Source organism: Balearica regulorum, chromosome Z (assembly GCF_011004875.1).
Source record: "Balearica regulorum gibbericeps isolate bBalReg1 chromosome Z, bBalReg1.pri, whole genome shotgun sequence".
NCBI lineage: Eukaryota > Metazoa > Chordata > Aves > Gruiformes > Gruidae > Balearica > Balearica regulorum.
The window spans coordinates 75,455,941-75,473,608 of record NC_046220.1 but is presented as its reverse complement, the minus strand read 5'-3'; the positions used below and the strand labels follow the sequence as shown (position 1 = coordinate 75,473,608).

At 48.1% G+C, this 17,668-nt stretch overlaps 1 protein-coding gene across 3 annotated transcripts in view; it reads right to left on the bottom strand.

The window, feature by feature from the left end:
• Positions 1-3,171: 3,171 nt before the first annotated feature.
• The window catches only part of LOC104641076 (myosin-IIIb), a 30,668-nt gene continuing 16,171 nt past the window's right edge, over positions 3,172-17,668 (bottom strand). For 2 of the 3 annotated variants that reach the window (XM_075739603.1, XM_075739602.1), the window contains 16 exons: positions 17,091-17,202; positions 15,336-15,382; positions 14,953-15,018; positions 14,575-14,694; positions 13,568-13,653; positions 13,277-13,324; positions 11,665-11,712; positions 11,386-11,477; positions 10,043-10,174; positions 9,589-9,704; positions 9,065-9,264; positions 6,924-7,013; positions 6,084-6,249; positions 5,452-5,760; positions 5,065-5,146; positions 3,172-3,962 (listed from right to left, as the gene is read on the bottom strand). In XM_075739603.1, the coding sequence (XP_075595718.1) occupies positions 5,069-5,146; positions 5,452-5,760; positions 6,084-6,249; positions 6,924-7,013; positions 9,065-9,264; positions 9,589-9,704; positions 10,043-10,174; positions 11,386-11,477; positions 11,665-11,712; positions 13,277-13,324; positions 13,568-13,653; positions 14,575-14,694; positions 14,953-15,018; positions 15,336-15,382; positions 17,091-17,202 (1,710 nt within the window). In that variant the 3' untranslated portion in view covers positions 3,172-3,962; positions 5,065-5,068. Of the gene's footprint in view, positions 3,963-5,064; positions 5,147-5,451; positions 5,761-6,083; positions 6,250-6,923; positions 7,014-7,755; positions 8,920-9,064; positions 9,265-9,588; positions 9,705-10,042; positions 10,175-11,385; positions 11,478-11,664; positions 11,713-13,276; positions 13,325-13,567; positions 13,654-14,574; positions 14,695-14,952; positions 15,019-15,335; positions 15,383-17,090; positions 17,203-17,668 lie in introns of those variants that run through there. The other variant, XM_075739604.1, reaches the window with a different exon arrangement.

The following is a 17,668-nucleotide window of genomic DNA, read 5'->3' as shown; positions in this document are numbered from 1 at the left end:
TCAGAAAGACCATATCTCAGAGATGCTGTTATAACACTCCACAGTAATTTGACGTAGGCTGGAGTGAGGCTAAGAGCAGCACAGAGAGGCTTGTCTGGGCTGAGGGCCAAGTAGGTCTTTAAAACACATTTGGGGAAGGAAACATGTCAACATACACCATAGCGCTGCCCAGGAAGAAAGCAAACAACATGAGGGCTGCCAGTTTTGTGAAAAGAGATTGAAAGAGCCATACTGGTCCTTGAGTCACAGGTTCATGTTCCTAAACCTCAAGTCTACACCACAGATGATGACGAGACAGAAGAGAGGAGAGGAGAGGAGAGGAGAGGAGAGGAGAGGAGAGGAGAGGAGAGGAGAGGAGAGGAGAGGAGAGGAGAGGAGAGGAGAGGAGAGGAGGAGGAGAGGAGGAGAGGAGGAGAGGAGGAGAGGAGGAGAGGAGGAGAGGAGGAGAGGAGGAGAGGAGGAGAGGAGGAGAGGAAGAGAGGAGAGGAGAGGAGAGGAGAGGAGAGGAGAGGAGAGGAGAGGAGAGGAGAGGAGAGGAGAGGAGAGGAGAGGAGAGGAGAGGAGAGGAGAGGGAAAAAAGCAGGGTGGAAAAGATGGGGAACAAGAAGGGTTGAGAATGGAAAGAGAGAAGAACAAAAATTTCTGGTTTAGCCAGTGTGATGGGGAGCTGCTGGCCAGGTACCTCAAAGGCCAAAGGCAGGCCAGAGCTTTAGTTTGGACAGAATGAGACTGATCTGGAGTAGGTCTTAGACTAGTGATGATTAGCTAAAATGGTTGCAGCCAAGATCGTTCAGATGTAAAGCATGGAGACAGATAAGAAAGGGACACAAAACCCTTCTGCAAAACCAGGGAGGCAGGTTAGGGGATCTCTCTAAAGGATGCATTGAAGCACCAGTTGTAGGGATGGAGTGCGGGAGGATGACTAGGAAGACACAGATTATGAAATAGAATTTCTCCAAAGCCTCCAAGCCCAGAGGTCCCTCTAGCACTTCCAGTTCTTGTTCCTGTGGATTGCAGATCCTTCTCACTGCTCTTCCTACCTTCCTGGGTGCCAGCTCTGCCCAGCTCCCCACACCCGGGCTTCTCTTCCTAGCCTTCCTCTCTGGGCTCAGCTGAAGTCCCATGGGGCATGCAATGCAGGGATCAGGGGATCTGCAGGCTGCCTGGCCTTCTTCTGGGTGCTGTCCCTGCTCACGCAGCCCGATACAGCCTGGTATTTGCCTTTTACGTGAGTATATCCCATTCAGTTCATCACACGCCAGCTGAACTATAACATGATATAACATGAACAGCCTTCCCACTTTGGCTTAAGCAATCTGCACTTTGCTTTTTCTAAGATATAACTTCCTAAGAGCCACAAGGCAAGCTGCTGCCATAGGAAATGAGGTAGAACTGCTTGTGTTGCTGCTTCTCTTCAATCCAGAAGATAATCTTCAGGGAGAAGATGGAAGGGATCCTTAGCATAACACATGCTCTCACACAGAGCTGAAGCTCCAGTGCCTGACTTTGGCTATGAGCTGGAAGCATGCAGGCAAAGACCACACTGGAGATATCCAATCCTCATTTTATTCTTCACCAGCCTATTGTACTCCCAGCTCTTCTCTCAGCTTTTTCCCATTGCTGGCACACATTTCTATCCCACGACAGCCCAACACTAGCCAGACTGCCCTCCAGAAAACTTGGCTAGACCTTGCATCTAGGCAGAGCATTGAGTGTTTGCTAATGCTCTTGCAAACCACAGCCTTGCAGAAGTCATGCCAATACCTCCAGTGCTTGCATATCCTCCTCAGCCTAGCAGCTTCTCACTCTTCTCTTCCTTTGGTTTTCTCTTGCCATGTCATAGAAAAAGCATAAGTAGCAGACACAAAAGAAACCTGACCTGCCAGCCCAGGCGTGCTGCCCAGGTCCATGCCAGTCTCCTGGCTGCCCACATTGTGATTCTACTTCCCATCCATCAAATCAGGAGCAAAAGAAATCTGTGATCAATCTATCTGCTCTGGCTTGGGAAGCTTGCCAGTAGATGTGCCATACACACCCACCAAAGGAGTGTCCTGATTCTCCCCCGATATCATTCTCCCCAACCCCCCAGTGTCATTTGTGAGCTGTGCCTGCAGCAGTACCCAGGAGGTACTGGAGGCAGCTGCTGGAGGAAAGCTCTTCAGCAACCTCCTTGGTTTGGCATTAGCCCTGCCAGGCTACAGTGTTTTGCAGCTGGATCTTAGCCCTGGGCTTACACCACACTCTGTGGCACAGGAACTAGGAAAGAATTACAGAGCAGCTCCGTTACTGAAATGCATTTCTCATACATGTTTCAGTTTTGTGCATTAGTGAGTTCTTAGAAATGTTTTGGCCATGAAGCGGTACTACGTGCTACCCAGAAGGCCCGCTTTCCAGCTGCCCAGCAGTGGAGGAAGCCAAGGAGAACATTGGCACAGAGGCCAAAGCTGCCCAGCAAAACGCCCCTGGGCTTAGTCAGGAAGACTCTGCAAACAGCAGCCTTTGACTGCCTGGACTGGTTCTGTCCTGAACAGCCTCAAAGCCGCTGCCAAAACCCAGCACCAGAAAGAGAAAAGGTGTGTTAACGCTGCAAGGCAGTGCTGGGGAGAGCCAGGAGGTCAGACTGAAACAACCACCGCTTCCCTGCCTCGTCCCCAGCAGCGCTCCCTTGTGAGCCCACGCAGCTCAGCACTACTGCTCCAGAGAGCACAGGGGAGGGAGAAGAAACAGTCCCATGGTTAAAGACAACGCTGACACTGCCACAAGCATCCTGTGTCACACTAATAAGCTTTTCTGGCCACAGTGTCAGCCTATGCAACCTGGACTCAGCTGCACTCGTGCCTCCCAGGAAGGGGTGGAGTGGGCAGCGTGGCTGTTCTCTGGTGCAGAGGGATCTGCCAGGGAGGCTCTGAGCCAGAGGGAGCTCGGCACAGGCTGCAGAGGGGAGGTCTCGCCCACAGCATACATGGGGAGATGAGGTTGGTGTGGGAGGAGAGCACTGTTACGGGTGGCAGTTGTACAGTGGGAGTACCAGCCCATAAGCCTCCAGCTTGTCCACTGAGACATTTCACACGACCCTGTGTCTACTCTCAGAGGTGTTAGCTGTTCTCCATTTGCAGTCCGTGGCTGAACTGACTACAGGTAACAGAAACAAAAAAAACGCTGATCTTCTCCTTTTAGGAAGTAAAGAGATTTATTTTAAAAGGTAGAAAATACCTAACAAGTAGCATGGTACTGTACGTTCTAAGTCCTCTACCCTCAGTGTAAAGTAGCATGTCGTCCAGCCTGGACTTGTAGTGATTCCAACCAGGATGAACAAGACGGTTCCAATGATTCTCTGACTTGAGCTCTGGGTAGGGACTGGGGACCAGTGTGCCAGCACACTGATGCAAGGGCTGGAAACTCCCTCTGCAGAAAGATCTTGCCCCTTGTCTCAGCTTCTGTTCAAGTGCTGCTGCACTCAACAAAAAGGACACACCAGTTTCATTCCTTATTTCCCAAGCCCAAGCCTAGCTTCCCTTGGCTCCCAGAGCAGTAGATACACAGGACCAAAACAGAGACAGAGGACTTGAAGAGAAAGAGGTAGGAAATCAGTACAGGTATCTGTGAAAGAGCATGTTGTTGGGAGATACCCAGTTTGTGACTATTAACAGCGCGAGGCAAGAAGTATTGACACACAGACTGTCGGGCACTGTGGATCTGTGCAAAGTGTGACTGTTCCCATCCTCTCCTGTCTGCTAGGGTGAGGCTGGTCCAGATACTGCAGTCTCAGCCACTGAGGCAAGCTGAGTGCTGATGAACATTCATTTCTCCAGTAGTCCTGTCTAAAGGCACAAGGCCAACTGGGTGCAGCAAAAATAAAAAGAAAAAAAAAAAGCAAAAAGGTCGCTGTATGACTGGATGTGTTGACCCAGTTAGGCAAGGCCCAGCAGCACTGGAAGAAGATAGGGCTGAGACACTTTGACCTGCAAGAGAGTCAAGAAACACAACTCAGTGATGGACACAAAAGCAATCTCATACAACATGCTTGCAGTTATCTGTGCAGACCCCACATGTTTTGTCTTTCTTCTGCCTAACTTCAAACACAAGGACCATCCCCTTGCACAAGGGTACATCTATATCCACCACTGGGTACATCAATATCCACATACAGCAATGAAGCAATTGAGTCAAACGCTTCAGAGACAGGATTTTGTCTGCCATTTTCTCAGTGATCAAGCGGAAGACAAAACAAGCTCCAGCTAAAAAGCTTTGCTCCAACCCGAATTCCTGGGACTGGAACCACGCAGGGAACTCAGCAACCCTGGTGCAGGGCTGCAAGCCCCGCAGTGGCTCTGCAGCCAGCAGTATGGTCTTCTGATCCCTCAGCTGACACAAATCCAGGCTTTTTCAAAGGTGTACAACAGCATCACTACCGCTTCCTCCTGCCTTCAGCAACTGAATGTGACAGGGATGTACACACTGGTTGCACGGGGAGCTGTGTATCCACTACATGCTTCACACAATTAACATATGTGGCAGAAGGCCCTTCCTGGCCCCCTCCATGTACCGCTAACACAGTGTGTTACAGCCTGTGTTTCCAGCTGCTGAGACCTTGTTTAAAGTCCTCGCAGACTGCTGCCTTGTCCTATGTTCTTAGCCTTGCCTTCAGCTCATTGCCTCTGCTATCCCCCAAGGCTCTCTGCCTAGCATCCACTTCTAATACATGCCTCTCTCCACAACATTAAGCCACTGCAGCTGATTACTGTAGTGTGCAGATACGCTTTCTGATAGTACTCGTCCTTCCAGCCCCAGGCCTCTAAGAAACTATGAGCTCCCTCCAGCAGCCTTGTTATTGTATTGCAAGCACACTGTGCACCACAGGTGCTGGGAACCCAACCTTATGCTGATTTTCCGTTTTCCTGGTCTTTTTTGCAGTCCTGGAATGGAAGCTGTCTGCTGCGCTGTTTTTCCTGCTCTATTTCTAGGTAGTTGGTGGCCAAGAGGTGCTCCAGGTGGAGCAGGAAGGGAAGAGCCCCTTTGCTACTCCATTTCCCGGGGAAGCTGCAATTGCTGTCTGCCTCTTACCATGTCAGTTGGGCTCTACATCCTCAATGCTGAGGGCTTGACAGCAGCTCTGTACAGAGGTGTTCAAGGGAATAGAAGAGAACTGCAGTGAGAAGCAGAGGGACAGCATTAGTGGAGCACTGGCTGGGATGCTGGCCACATCACAGCCCCTTCTGTGGGGCTGTGTGGCATCTCAGCTAGCCTCTCCCAGGGTCTCCCCCAGCCTGGCACTTCCAACAAACACAGTCTTGATCCCAAGACCACCAAATAAAACCTGTGGCTCAGAAGCTAGTAAAGCAAGTGCCACTTGAGGAAGCCTCCTCTCTCCGGCCCCTGGGTAGGGCAGCTCCACGTGTCCCACAATGGCCATGGGTGGCAAGGCTTGGCAGAGGAGGTGCCCCAGCTCACCTGCTGGATTTCCTGCATTGCCAGGCGTATGGAAGAGTGGAGGCGAGGGAAGGCTCGCTGGCTGCCTCTCTCCTGGACTGAACTTGCCTTTGTCCCACTCTTGTCAAGGCTCTGTTGGTTTTGGCAATTATTGGTCCTCCTGAACCACACATGTCTGAGAACCGCGGCTGCTCCTGACTGCAGAGCAGATCTGCTGGTGGAAGGCCTGGAGGGGCAGGGCTGCTCCTCTGGAGGGGTTTCCCCCTCGACTGCTGGCGAACCCAGCCTGAGGCACTCCAGATCTTCGTAATCCAAACTCTCAGTACTTTTCTGAGGGAGGGAAGAGTGGATTCAGCAGTGACTTGCAGACCCTCTGTACACCCCAAACAGCACAACAAAGAGAAGTACTTAGCTGTGACCACTGCTGACATTCAGGGGACAGGGGAGTGTCATCCAACCACCAGGGCCTCTCCCCCACCCCAGGAGACTCCCCAGTGCCCAGCTGGTGCAAGCAGAAGAAGCCAAGCTGCGTGGCCATAACGGGACACCCCCAATGGGAACACAAAAGAGAGATGCTGCCACAGTTATTCTATCCACTCAACGCATAGCCCAGGCCCCATCCCCTTTTCTGACTGCAGATCCTCGACATTCACCTGCCCACAGGGAACAGTCAGGATCTCCATGAAGGGCTGGATGCCCACAGCCTGGTGATACCGAACCAGTTCAGTGAGCGAGGCGTGAGCCCGGTCTTCCCCCAGGATGACATAGCGTGCATTGGGCTGCATCTCGATCATGTAGTGTCTGCAGCGGCCTTCACCCCTGGGGAGATGGACAGACAGAAATAGTCACTGCATGGGGCCACAATGTCTCTCCAGGACCCAGTCATTGCTTTCTGCACTTGGGTCAAGAAGCCAGACATGATCAGGAGCCACAGTAACAAATAACACAAAGATGCAAGAGAGGCACTATGCTGGAGTGTCACACACTGTGATAGTGGGTGCTGGAGGAGCTGCAATTCCCCCAAGTCAGTGACAGGAGAACCCTGGCAGCTGGATCCAAACCCCAGCAGACTGTACTGCCTCCCATGCTGTTGTCCACATTAAAACTCTGCCCTACTCCTTGCCTGAGGCTGCCCAAAGCCCATGCCCTTGTAGCACTCTGATTGCCTCTCCTCAGGCACTTCTCTAGACTCATCTCTGCTCCAGTCATTGCTTCCTCCAGCCTGGTTTGCCCACTCAGCCATACCGCACAGCCTAAGCTAAGACCTGCACCCTTGGAGCCGCAGCACCCCACCCGCAAACAGATGTAATTTTTGGCAAGAGACAGACTCTGCAGTGTCCTGTCTGCTACTCCAAACTGTCTGAGGCACCCACAACAGGAGAGGCTGAGCATCAACCTCACTGGACTCCTCTGTGGAGGAGATTAACTCCTCCAGCCATGCATAGCTCAGTTTAGGACCTTCTTTTTCCTTCTCCGCAAGGCTCATTACCTACCTGTATGTCAAGGTGTAGCCCGGTCGGCTCTGGCTGATCCGAACAAGGAAGCAACCCAAAGGCTTGTCAATCAGCAAGTTTTCAGCTTCCCTGGAAGCAGGAAAGACTTTCAGTGGACAACGAGCAGCTGTCTCTGTGCAGGGATTGCCATCCTATCTCACGTGCTACCATGGTAGTGCTCCCAGTCCGCAGGGAGGCCAGCATCTGCCCTATGTGTTCCCAGCTAGAGGTTTCCAGACTCAGGCTTGCTGCTGCAGTGAGGCATTAGCAGGCTGAGGAGCACAATACTCTCAGCCAAAGCCTCTCTAAGCAGGGCTGCTCCAAACCTGCTCCAGCAGTCTGACTAGTGCAACAGCAACAGCTGCCTTCCAGGACAGAACACATTACAAAGCATCACTGAGATGGAGAGGCTGTGCACATCTGCATTTCCTATGCTCTGGGGCTGACAGAAGAAATCAGGATGCCACGGGGTAGTGGTGCTCAGCACAAGGTAAGCCCAGTGCCTTGGAAAAACACCAACTTGGATTACACCAGTCTGGTTCTCTAAACTTCCTGCTGGAAGGAGGTCTTCCCCCTCTCTGCCCAACAGACAAAGCACCGCTTTGTGCTTGTCATGTGCCTTGCTGCAGGCTAAAGGTGACTGCAAATCGCCAGTGCAATTTGGGGTTGCTCTGGCTGCTCTGTTACATGAGGCTGAGCTTACACTGCTCTATGGAGACTTAAATCCAGTAACAGGAAGCACCACTTAAAAAGTATCTAATCTTCAGTGTCTTTGGGAAGGATCATGTCCTTCATTGTGAAGTGCTCATGGCTAGCCTATATTTGAATTCAGATAGTTTTGTCTTCCAGGCACTAGTTCCTCTCCTGCATTCTTGGATCTGTAGACAAAAGCATTAATGCAGGTGGGGGCCTCAATAATTATCTTAAAAAAAAGAAAAAAAAATGCAGCTAACCAGGGAGTTGTCAGCTACTGTAGTGTCCTTTACTAAGCTAACATGCTATATAATGTCTCTGAGTAATGTTCACACTGATAAGCTGACAAAATCCAGCAATTTACGATCTAATAAGACTGAAGGAGACCTGCAGCTTTAACAGAAAAAAGTTACAAACTGGAACAAGATGACAACAGTGTTCAAATGACGGGCACACTTGGCAGCAATGCCCACACACAAGTCCCACCAAATAAGGGATGCTGGCAGTTAGCAAGAATGCAGCACCATGGATTAATTTGCACACAGGGGAGACCATAGCCAGAAATTCTGGCATCTACCTGCTAACCCCACTGTCTTGCTTGTATCTGATCATTGGCATAATCAGCACTTCTCTGATTATCACACTGCTTGGAAAGTAGTCCTTCGCTCAGCCGAGAGAGCGAAGTGAGAGGCATACCCGGTAGCAGAATGTCAAGCACTTAAATAAAGATTTTCCCAAAAAAAAGCCCTTGAGAATTCACAGTCTCATAAACAACTCCATAAGAAGGCAGGGCTTTGTGGATGCCTTTCCCAGCCTAAAGGACGTAAATTCCACCTATGCTGCAGACTCCTTAGATGGGCAGAGGTATCAACAAAAAGCCTTCCTTTTCCCATATCTGGGGGCTTTGAGGGAATCTTTCTATTGGGTACTCACTAAAGGCTCTTTATACTTATTAAAATAAATGTATACTGAATTCTGTATTCTCCTGCTGTAAACTGAGTTCTCCTCCTGACCTAAACTGAGAGATATGAGAACAGTCATAATGAGTCAGACCAAAAGTCCACCTTCATTCCCTATCACGTCTCTGCAAATGGTCCACAACAGGGTAAACGCATGTGTGTATTTCCTCTCCAAGTACTTTCACAGCTTCCCTTCCCGGCACAGGATCTGTTCTTAGGAGCCCACAGTGGACTTATTTCCTATGAGTTTCCACAGTCTTTCCCTGGACCCATGTAAAGTTTCAGTATTTGCATCCTGTGACAGGGAGCTCCAAGCTTCCCCCTAAGGATTTGAAGCTCACAACCTAAAAGTGAAAGGTTATGCAGGTCACTCCCATTCCTTACGGAAGCAAATCCTGGCAAATGCAGCCTATGCAGTCCTCCTAAGGACACAGCGGCTTCTGCCTGCCTGACACAGCCCAAGCTGTAGCCACTGTCCAGTGTACTCACCTCCGGCTGATCATCCCATGCAGCCAGCTAGGAAAGGCCCCATCATCCTGCATGACCTTCTGGGCCTGCGTCTCTTTGAACCAGCGGAGAGTTGCTCCTCTCTTGAGTTTCCTCATTTTTGCTTCTTCTCCAGTCTGTTCCTCTGTCCTCAGAACAGGTCGAGGTGCAGAAGGGTCCAGGAAATTATCAAAAGGAGTGGACTGAAAGTGGGGAGAGGGTGAAAGTGGGCATGAAAGCAAGGTCAGAGGCAGGGGACCTTTGAAGGAATCACTTTGGTAGTGATCCCATTCCTGAGTCCCCTAAGACAAGATCAGTTGCAAACTATCAAATGCTGCTTTCAGTTCCTCAAAGGTCCTGACCATGCGTTTTAGCTAACCACAGTAGGAAAAGACTCTCACTTCTAATAATGACAATGACACTGTTCTCCTGGGATCATGCAGGAGGGTATGTGCATGCAGAAAGGGGAAGGCACAGGGAACGAGCACACCTGGCTAAGCAGCCCCAAGCAGAACCAATATCACTACCTCTGTTAGTTTGCTGCGTGGCCGTGGCACTGGTGGCTGTGGTGGCTTATCAGGAGGATGGGGACCAGGCTGAGGGCGCCTCTTTCGTGGCATGGGGACTGGAAGGGAGATTCTTTCTGCAACAAAAAGAAAGAAATAGATGATATTTAGCATCCAAAATCCATGAGATCCATCCTCCACATGTCCAGGATAGGGATAGACTCTCCTGCACTGGGTGTGTGGGAAAGACACAGTTTGGCACTCCTCCCAACACAGCCAGGCGAATGATCCCCACAGAGAAATCTGCACTTTCAAATGGCAGAAACATTGGCACCTCCCTGCCCACTGCATCAGTGGGGCCCCCAGCCCCAGGACAGCTGAGGGCAGGCCATCATCACCTGGAGCTTACAGCACTTTCAGGTGACCATCAGATGAGTGGCCACGCAGGGGGGCAGTGGGAGTGGGAGCAACTCACTCTGGGCCTCTGCTTCCACCGCCAGCTGTTGGCTTCTTTCTCTCTCTGCCTCCTCCTGCAGCCGCTGCGCCTGAGCTCTCAGCTCAGCCACCAGTTTTAGATAACTCTTCTTGCATCTGAATCCCCTGAAAACTGTTCAGAGAAAAGCTGTGGTTATAAAAAAAAATGTTCATCATGCCTTTGTCACTCCCTGGGGGAAGCGCACTGGGTGATATTCCTTCACCCAGTGCAAAGCCCTTAACACTCCAATTGCATTTATAAAGAGCAATGCAAACTCTACTGTGAGCAGGCAGTCAAAACCATGCAAGAACTGTCTTCTACTCTCTAAGCTGCCAGATCACGGATTTAAAAAAATCAAATTACAGATCTAAGCTCTCATCTCTAATGCCAAGGCACAGGATGCTAAAAAAGAGTCTCACAGGAGGGCCTGTGTTAACCATCCATCTCCTTGGTACCCTTCAGACACCATGAAGGAGATTGGATTTCCACAGTGTCAGCCCACAGGATAACCTTTCCCACGAAAAGCCATCACAGGGTTCATCAGGAGCATTAGAGACATTGCATTATCCCACCTACTCTACCAGGTACCAAAGCACATGAACTGAAAGCCGCACCCTCTCATTCCCCACTACACTCACATCTTCCCCACGGAGGAGAACAAGGCACAGCATGTGGCAGTTGGATGTTTGTCATACTGTACAGTGCATAGCTGGAAGCTGCTCAGATGCTTCAGCAGTGCAGCAACCTGTACAGAAGTACAACAGAGAGGGACCAAGCAGGGTGACAGTCTCCTCCCTCTGGTTGCACAGTCCTCCTGGAGCCTGTGCAGAGGGAAGTACCAAACTGCCCACAGTGCCTGCTCTTGAGAAACAGGCTGCCAGAGCAGACACTACCTGGAAAGGAAAGAAAAAAACCAACCCAAAATGAAATCCCATCCCCTTCTGCCTGTCTCAGGAATGAGATCTGCTTCACTCATCTTATTTTCCCTCTCCTCAGTTCAACATCGCTCACAAACAATCCCCCACTCCAGAAGACAGCTAACAAGATCTCGGGCCACAGCCAAATCATACACCTGCCCTGCTCAGCTCAGTTCTCCTGTGCACATGCTTTCCCTTTTCAAGACTCACACTGTCTGATGGCTCTCCCCGACTGAGGATGAGCACCAATGAGGTGGGCATCTGCAGTAAGCACTCTGACTCCACAGGGCCTTGACATGGAGATGATGCCTGACCTGCCTTTCTGTCATCTGCAAAGGTGCAATGGTGGAGCAGGTGCTGGAGAAAAGTTTTTCCTTGCTCTGGTCTGAGATCAGAGTTGAGGGACTCTCCTGCCTCAGTGCTCACCTTTCTGTATGACAACTGCTGCTCTTTCCAGTCGCTCCACGTACTTCGCCAGCTGTTCCTGGTGCCAATATTTAAAGAAAAGTCGTGACTTTCTGTGAAGTTGAGGAGAGAAAGAAGCAGTGAGAAACACTGTTTGTCTAAGCTTGCGTCCACCATCCTTTGGACAGACCCCTCCTACAGCCGTAAAGTTCTCCCTGAAGGGAACCAGTTAACAGTCTACACGTATAAAGCCTCTGCAGTTCAGGCCCCCCATTCCCAGCAACAGTGATCCACACCTACCCACATATCCAGCCTGTCAGCTCTGTACTTTGCAGTATCTCCAAGCAGCTAAAAGAGAGGAAAAAAGTGAAATAAATCTCATTTTCCACCCAAAGTGAACACTATGCAGCCAGCGGTTCTAGGTGCATAAAGGGGGAGAAAGTGCCTCAATGATTCTGCATTATGTTCTCTGTCCTGTCATCTGATCACACTCAGTAACTGGCTGTCAACCTGTAGTGCTCCTTGAGGTACAGCTAGGATCACATTTGGGAATAGCAGCAAAGGGGTTCTCTGAGGCAGATTTCCTTCAACTCCCTGGAAGGCAATTCTGCAGAGCCTATTTTATTCTCAGAACTGTTTTTCCTATTTTCTGTTTCCAAGCTCTTTGGAGCACAGAAGTTGCAAGGTTGGCAGAAGACCTTGGGGGAAGAGCCTGTTTTCCAATTCCAGTTTCATTTTGCAAACTTTAGTGATAAAATTTAGGTCACTCAGAAAGATTCCCCAGCACTTGGAATGGAAAGCAGTACTTCAGCTGCACCACACAGACAGCTTCCTCCCTCTGCCTGCAAATCCAACCATAGTGGCACTTTTTGCTAGTATCTCACATAGCAAAGCAGAAGTGGTTTTCCTTCCATCTCAGCCAAATTCCGCTGTGCTAGACTCTATATCCAAGGTATTTTTTTTCTTAAAAGCTTCCTATGATTTTTGTCTCTGAAAACACATCGTGTTGCCTATCTACCATCATCTGTCTCTCATCCATGAGATTCTCTCTTGATTTGGATCTCATCTGGGTTTGCAATTCTTATTAATTCAATATCCTTAGTAACTTCTAGGAAGCTCTGTGAAGGCTGGAGAAGCTACTGCCAGGAGAGAATTTTTCCAGGAGAACATTAAACTCTTTTTACTAAAAGACAAAAAATAAAACAAAAAAACCCCACCAAAAAAAAAAAAAATCAGCTGGCTGCCCTACACTTCATTTTCACTATCAGTCACAACTGACCATGGCAGGAAGGAGGGACTGGGAAAGTGGAAAAGAAGAGGTGAGGAGTTGCTGCCCTAGATGTAGGAAGTAAAAAGCTGATGGGGTAAGACTGCAGAGCTGGAGGGGCATTTACGTGTGTAAGGAACAGTCAGGTCCTGAAAGTGCTGGGGGTATACTATGCCTGGATACATAAAAAATTCTTGGACCAGAAATACCCTCTCTAGCCTGGGAGACATTCAGTGCTGGCTGCTTGCTCAGCATCACCTTTATCTTCTTCTTAGCCATGAGGCCACTAGGAAAAAGCCTGGAGAGGCACCTGGAAACTGTGCTGAGCCTCTGATATACTGAGTTCTGTGGACACCCTTGACCATTATTGCGACTCTCTAAATTGAGTACATTAGCCAGTTCTCATTCCACAGGATAGCAAGGCTTTATAGTAATTGAATTGCTACATAGTAATTCAAGAAAGATTTCATCATTGTACCAAATATTTTTTAAACACTAACTGTCCTTGTCTAGGGATTTGTGTTCCCCATCACCACAAAAACCCATCCTCACTTTGTTCCTTTTACTCAGCTTGCTATGCTACTCTGATAGCAAAAGTCTCTGAAGACCAAACTGGATTGCACATAACAAAGGAAGGGTTCATACCTTTCTTTTGTGAGGGAAACATCCACTTTAACTAGAAGAATTCCATATCTGTGAAAAACAAACCAATATAGCAAGGTAAGAGCCAGATCCTTGACGTGCTGAGCTGATCCATGTCACCCTTAGACCAAACAACAACAAACCACTGTCTGTTCCATTCAGCCTCCCACAGCAACCCCATGATATCAGGCACGTGATCTTTTAAGAGGCTGTCTGACTCCTTGCCCATATCTAGTTATCACACTCGCTTCCCTAACAGTATCTAACAAGGAACATTCAGAAGTTTAAACAAACCTTTCAGCAAATTCCTCAAATGAAGGTCTCCAGGAAAAACCATCTCTTCGGATACGGATTGTCTCTAGCAGTCCATTGTACCGGAGCTGAAGCAGCACCACAAAGAAGATCACAGAAACAAACAGAAACAGGTCATTAGGACATCAATTTGTTCCTCTACAGCCAGAAATGCCTTCATTGAACCCTAAACTTCACTAGTTCAAAATTAAAAAGTTTCTTTCTGAAAATGTTTCCTTGGTTAAAGACTTAATTTACCACATCCTGTAACTGAGATGATTAACCACTGTCAGTTAAAAGTTGGAAACCATAAAAACCAATGACTGAAATAGCTTCACCTTTCAGCCATGGGTACTGCTTTGCCTCTGTTCCTTAGAGGATAGCGTTTTACTTCCGAATCTGGGCACAGAAATACTCTGAGGCATGGATGAACTTGCCTCTTAATCCTATCCTTTCTTATATACATTAAACAGGCCACAGACCTTTTTGAACTCTTCTAATAATTTTCAGTATTCTTTAAAGTGTCTGGATCTCAGACCTGACACAATATCCAAAGATGGTCATATCAGCACATTTCAGCTCCTATCAAAGCAATCCATCTTGGCTGCTATTCAGAGTTGCTCTGGCTGATGGGTGAGAACAGTCTCCTCCAGGAAGCATCATTTTTTCTGGAGAACTGTCTGTACCAGTCCCCATCCAGGAGATGCAAAGATGAATCTCATTGCATTCATGCAATGCAATCATTGCATTCATGAAAAATGATTTCATTGCATTCATGAAAAAGAAATGAGAGAGAACTAAGACTGCAAACCCTAGACCTAGCAGTCTGTGTCACAGAAACAACCAAGTACCCAGACCCTTTATGTTCATAAAAAGCATGCCTACTCTTTCTCTTGCAAGGGGAGCCTCAGACCAGTCAGCTTCCAGAATCTCCACAGCCTTTCGGTGGGGTCTGCCCTCCCCACTGAGACGTGGCAGAAGTAACTGTAAAGGACATTGCTTTTCCTCACCTGCTGCAGCACCACCTGGCTGTCCACCACACCTGGCTCCTTCTGGCTGTTGGGCTTTATACAGCGCACAAAGTGTGGGTTGGCAGAATACATCTTCTCCATGAGCACCATCAGGGAGTGCTGGCGAGGGCAGAGAAAGATCAGCAGTCCAGCAAGCCAAAGCAATATTCTGCAATGAGAACTGCTTTCCCACCCCACAGCAACTTCCCAGGCTTGGACAGCAACTGGGTCATCCCCACCATGATCAGCTGTGCTTGGTACCCAGAAAAACCCCTGTCTACACGTTGGATGTTTTAACTATGCTTAGCGGCCTGGAAGCTCTCAAGAAAATATCACTGCACTCATCTCAAGGGGCACTACAGGGCAGCAATACTTTACCCGGAACTGAGCTCCAGCAGACTGTTTTCGTGTGCTGTTGAACTTGTCATCTACTGCTGGTATGACCTGAAACCAGATCCAAACAAAAGGATAACCCCTGGAAGGAGGACTTGATTATCACCCAAAGACCTCTGCTGGAAAGCAGACGGCAAAAAGGAGAGAGAATGGATTTCAGGGGAGGGAAGACAAGTTAAACATATCAATAGAAGCAAGCAGAAAACCTGGTAAAAAACAAAGGAGAAATTGTTACAAGCAGATTGCTGTCAGCTCTTATTTTCAACCAATTCCTATCTGGTCTCATTTTCAGCCAGTTTCTCAAATAATAAATATCAGGTAACTATGCCATCGTTTATCAATTTCCATGTGGACCTGAAGTGCAATACCTTGGCTTTGACATGAGGCATCAGCGTCCCCGTCCTGGAGATAGTGGCTGGAAGAACAGAGACAATAGTTAATTTTGTACCTTTGCTCCAAATCAACCACGTCTAAACATTCAAACCTCACTTCACACACAAGTCTGTCTACAAACACTGAATCACAGACAGGGCACCAGGTTTCACCATGTGGAAATACAACGAAAGAAAAGAAGGGAGAGGAAATGCAAATATATGAAGCATACAATGCAGGCAATATTATTTTCTGCCACTGAGAAGACAAGGCAATCAGGTTATTAACAACCCTAAATGACCTTCAAAAGAAATATCAACGGGCATCTAACAACGCATAAAAAAGGTACAGATAGCAAATGAGAAGCTGACCTATAATGGCCAACACTGGAGGTTATATAAAGTCAGATAGCTTAAAACTAATTCAGTGACAAGATGAAAAACTCAGGGAAGTTGAATTTATTGAAGGATCTAGTGACAATCTTGCACATCCTTGATGCAACTGTCTCATGTGAACCATAGAATCACAGAATGCTTGAGGTTGCAAGAGACCTCTGGAGGTCATCTGGGCCAACCCCTTTGCTGAGCAGGGCCACCTACAGCTGGTTCCCCAGGACTGAGAACAGGTTATCTCTCCTGTTTATGAACTTTCATGGAGTTGGGACTAGACTAAGTATCTGCAGTAACAGTGTGAAAGTGGTAACAAAGAAAGATACTCCTGAGCAGAAGAGCTGAAAAACACAGAAGAATAGGAATGAAATTCATCAGTTAATTGTAAATCCCAGAAACTGGCTTGGACTGAAAAGGACAAAAAAAGATACTTTCTGCACCAGAAGTACTGTGTCCAAACAGACAAATTCCAAGGAAGCATCCACCTGACTTTTCTTTAAATGTTTACTTTCATAGAAGCCTTGGAGACTCTGAAGCATTATCAATAACTGGTAAAAAGGGAGTGTAGTGGTGTGACAAATAATGTACGACCTCAGAGTTATTTAACAGCTTGTTACTGAAAACCAAAATGTGTTTGAAAAGGACAATCTCTACACTTATTGCTTATGGCTCTACAGCATTCTATTTTCAGTGTGAACAGACAGAAGTTATGGCCTTGTCCAGCTTCATCTCTAGACAAGAACAGATAGAACTTATGATGTTGTCCAGTTTTATTTCTAAATAAGAACAGAGTATATGGAGACAGTCCTGCACTGGCCCTGGAGACAACGGGCTATCTAATCTGAGGGAAGACATCTGAGCAGTGGCTAATTTTCTGGAAGAGGACACAACCTGCCTTGCTTTCCAGCCATGGTCAAACCAAAAGATGCTAGCTAGAAAATTTACTGGATAGATACCAGGAGGTCTTGCTGATGGGTAAACTAACACCCTACTTCAGCAAAATGACAGCTATTAACCAAAAACTGATCCCTAGAAAGGTCAGGCTCTGCTGTAACTAGCATCTGTAAAGAAGGTCAGGCTTGTGGTCAGAACTATGCCTATGCAGTGGCCCTTCAATTTCACAGGAAGAACATCTCTGAAGGCTACTCCTGCTATCGTGCCTACATACCCAGGGGAATGAACAGCTCCCACAGCTCAGTATATAGCAGCAGCCCCACTTCAAGCTGCAGCCTTCCCAGGGTCTCCCTGGCGTTGCCAGCTGTGAAACACATTCATAGTACATGAACCTCATCCTCACACTTAGCTCTTGCCAAGGTGGGCCTTGATTCATGTGGGATGCCCTATCAAAGCAGAGGGACTTGCCTGTGAACAGCACACTGAGCAAGGGGGTGATGCTGTTGATGAAGAGCCCACGGATGTTGGCTGGCAAGGTGTCTCTATTCTTCTCTAGAAAGCCCCCAGCAGTATATTGTACCTAGGGGAAAGGACAGGAAGTCACTAAGGCCAACACTGCTCACAGGCTCACTGTGAAAGCCACCTCCACAGCTTGCCAGGAGCAACTACAGGAATTCTGTAAATGCATATGCACCCCATTCAGATGCGAATGATGAGGAACAAAACCCTGCGGATGGCACTGAGGCATCAGAAACACAGAAGTGCAGCGTAACACTGAGATATCCACCTTTTCTTGTTCTCCTTTCCTTGATTATGAAGGAAATTTCATTTCATTTACTTTTGGTTTATGCTTCACTCTTTTCCTTGGTCTTCCCACCTTCCCTTTGAATAGGCTTCCATCCTCTTGTCGTGCATCCCCTTGTTTCTCTTGCTGCCTGCCTTTCTCATCTCCAGCCTGCCACTCTCCTTTCTGTGTTAGGTGTTCTTTTTTGTAATAAAGAACATCACAAGTAATAACTTAGTCAACAGTGGTCAGATTAGATTAC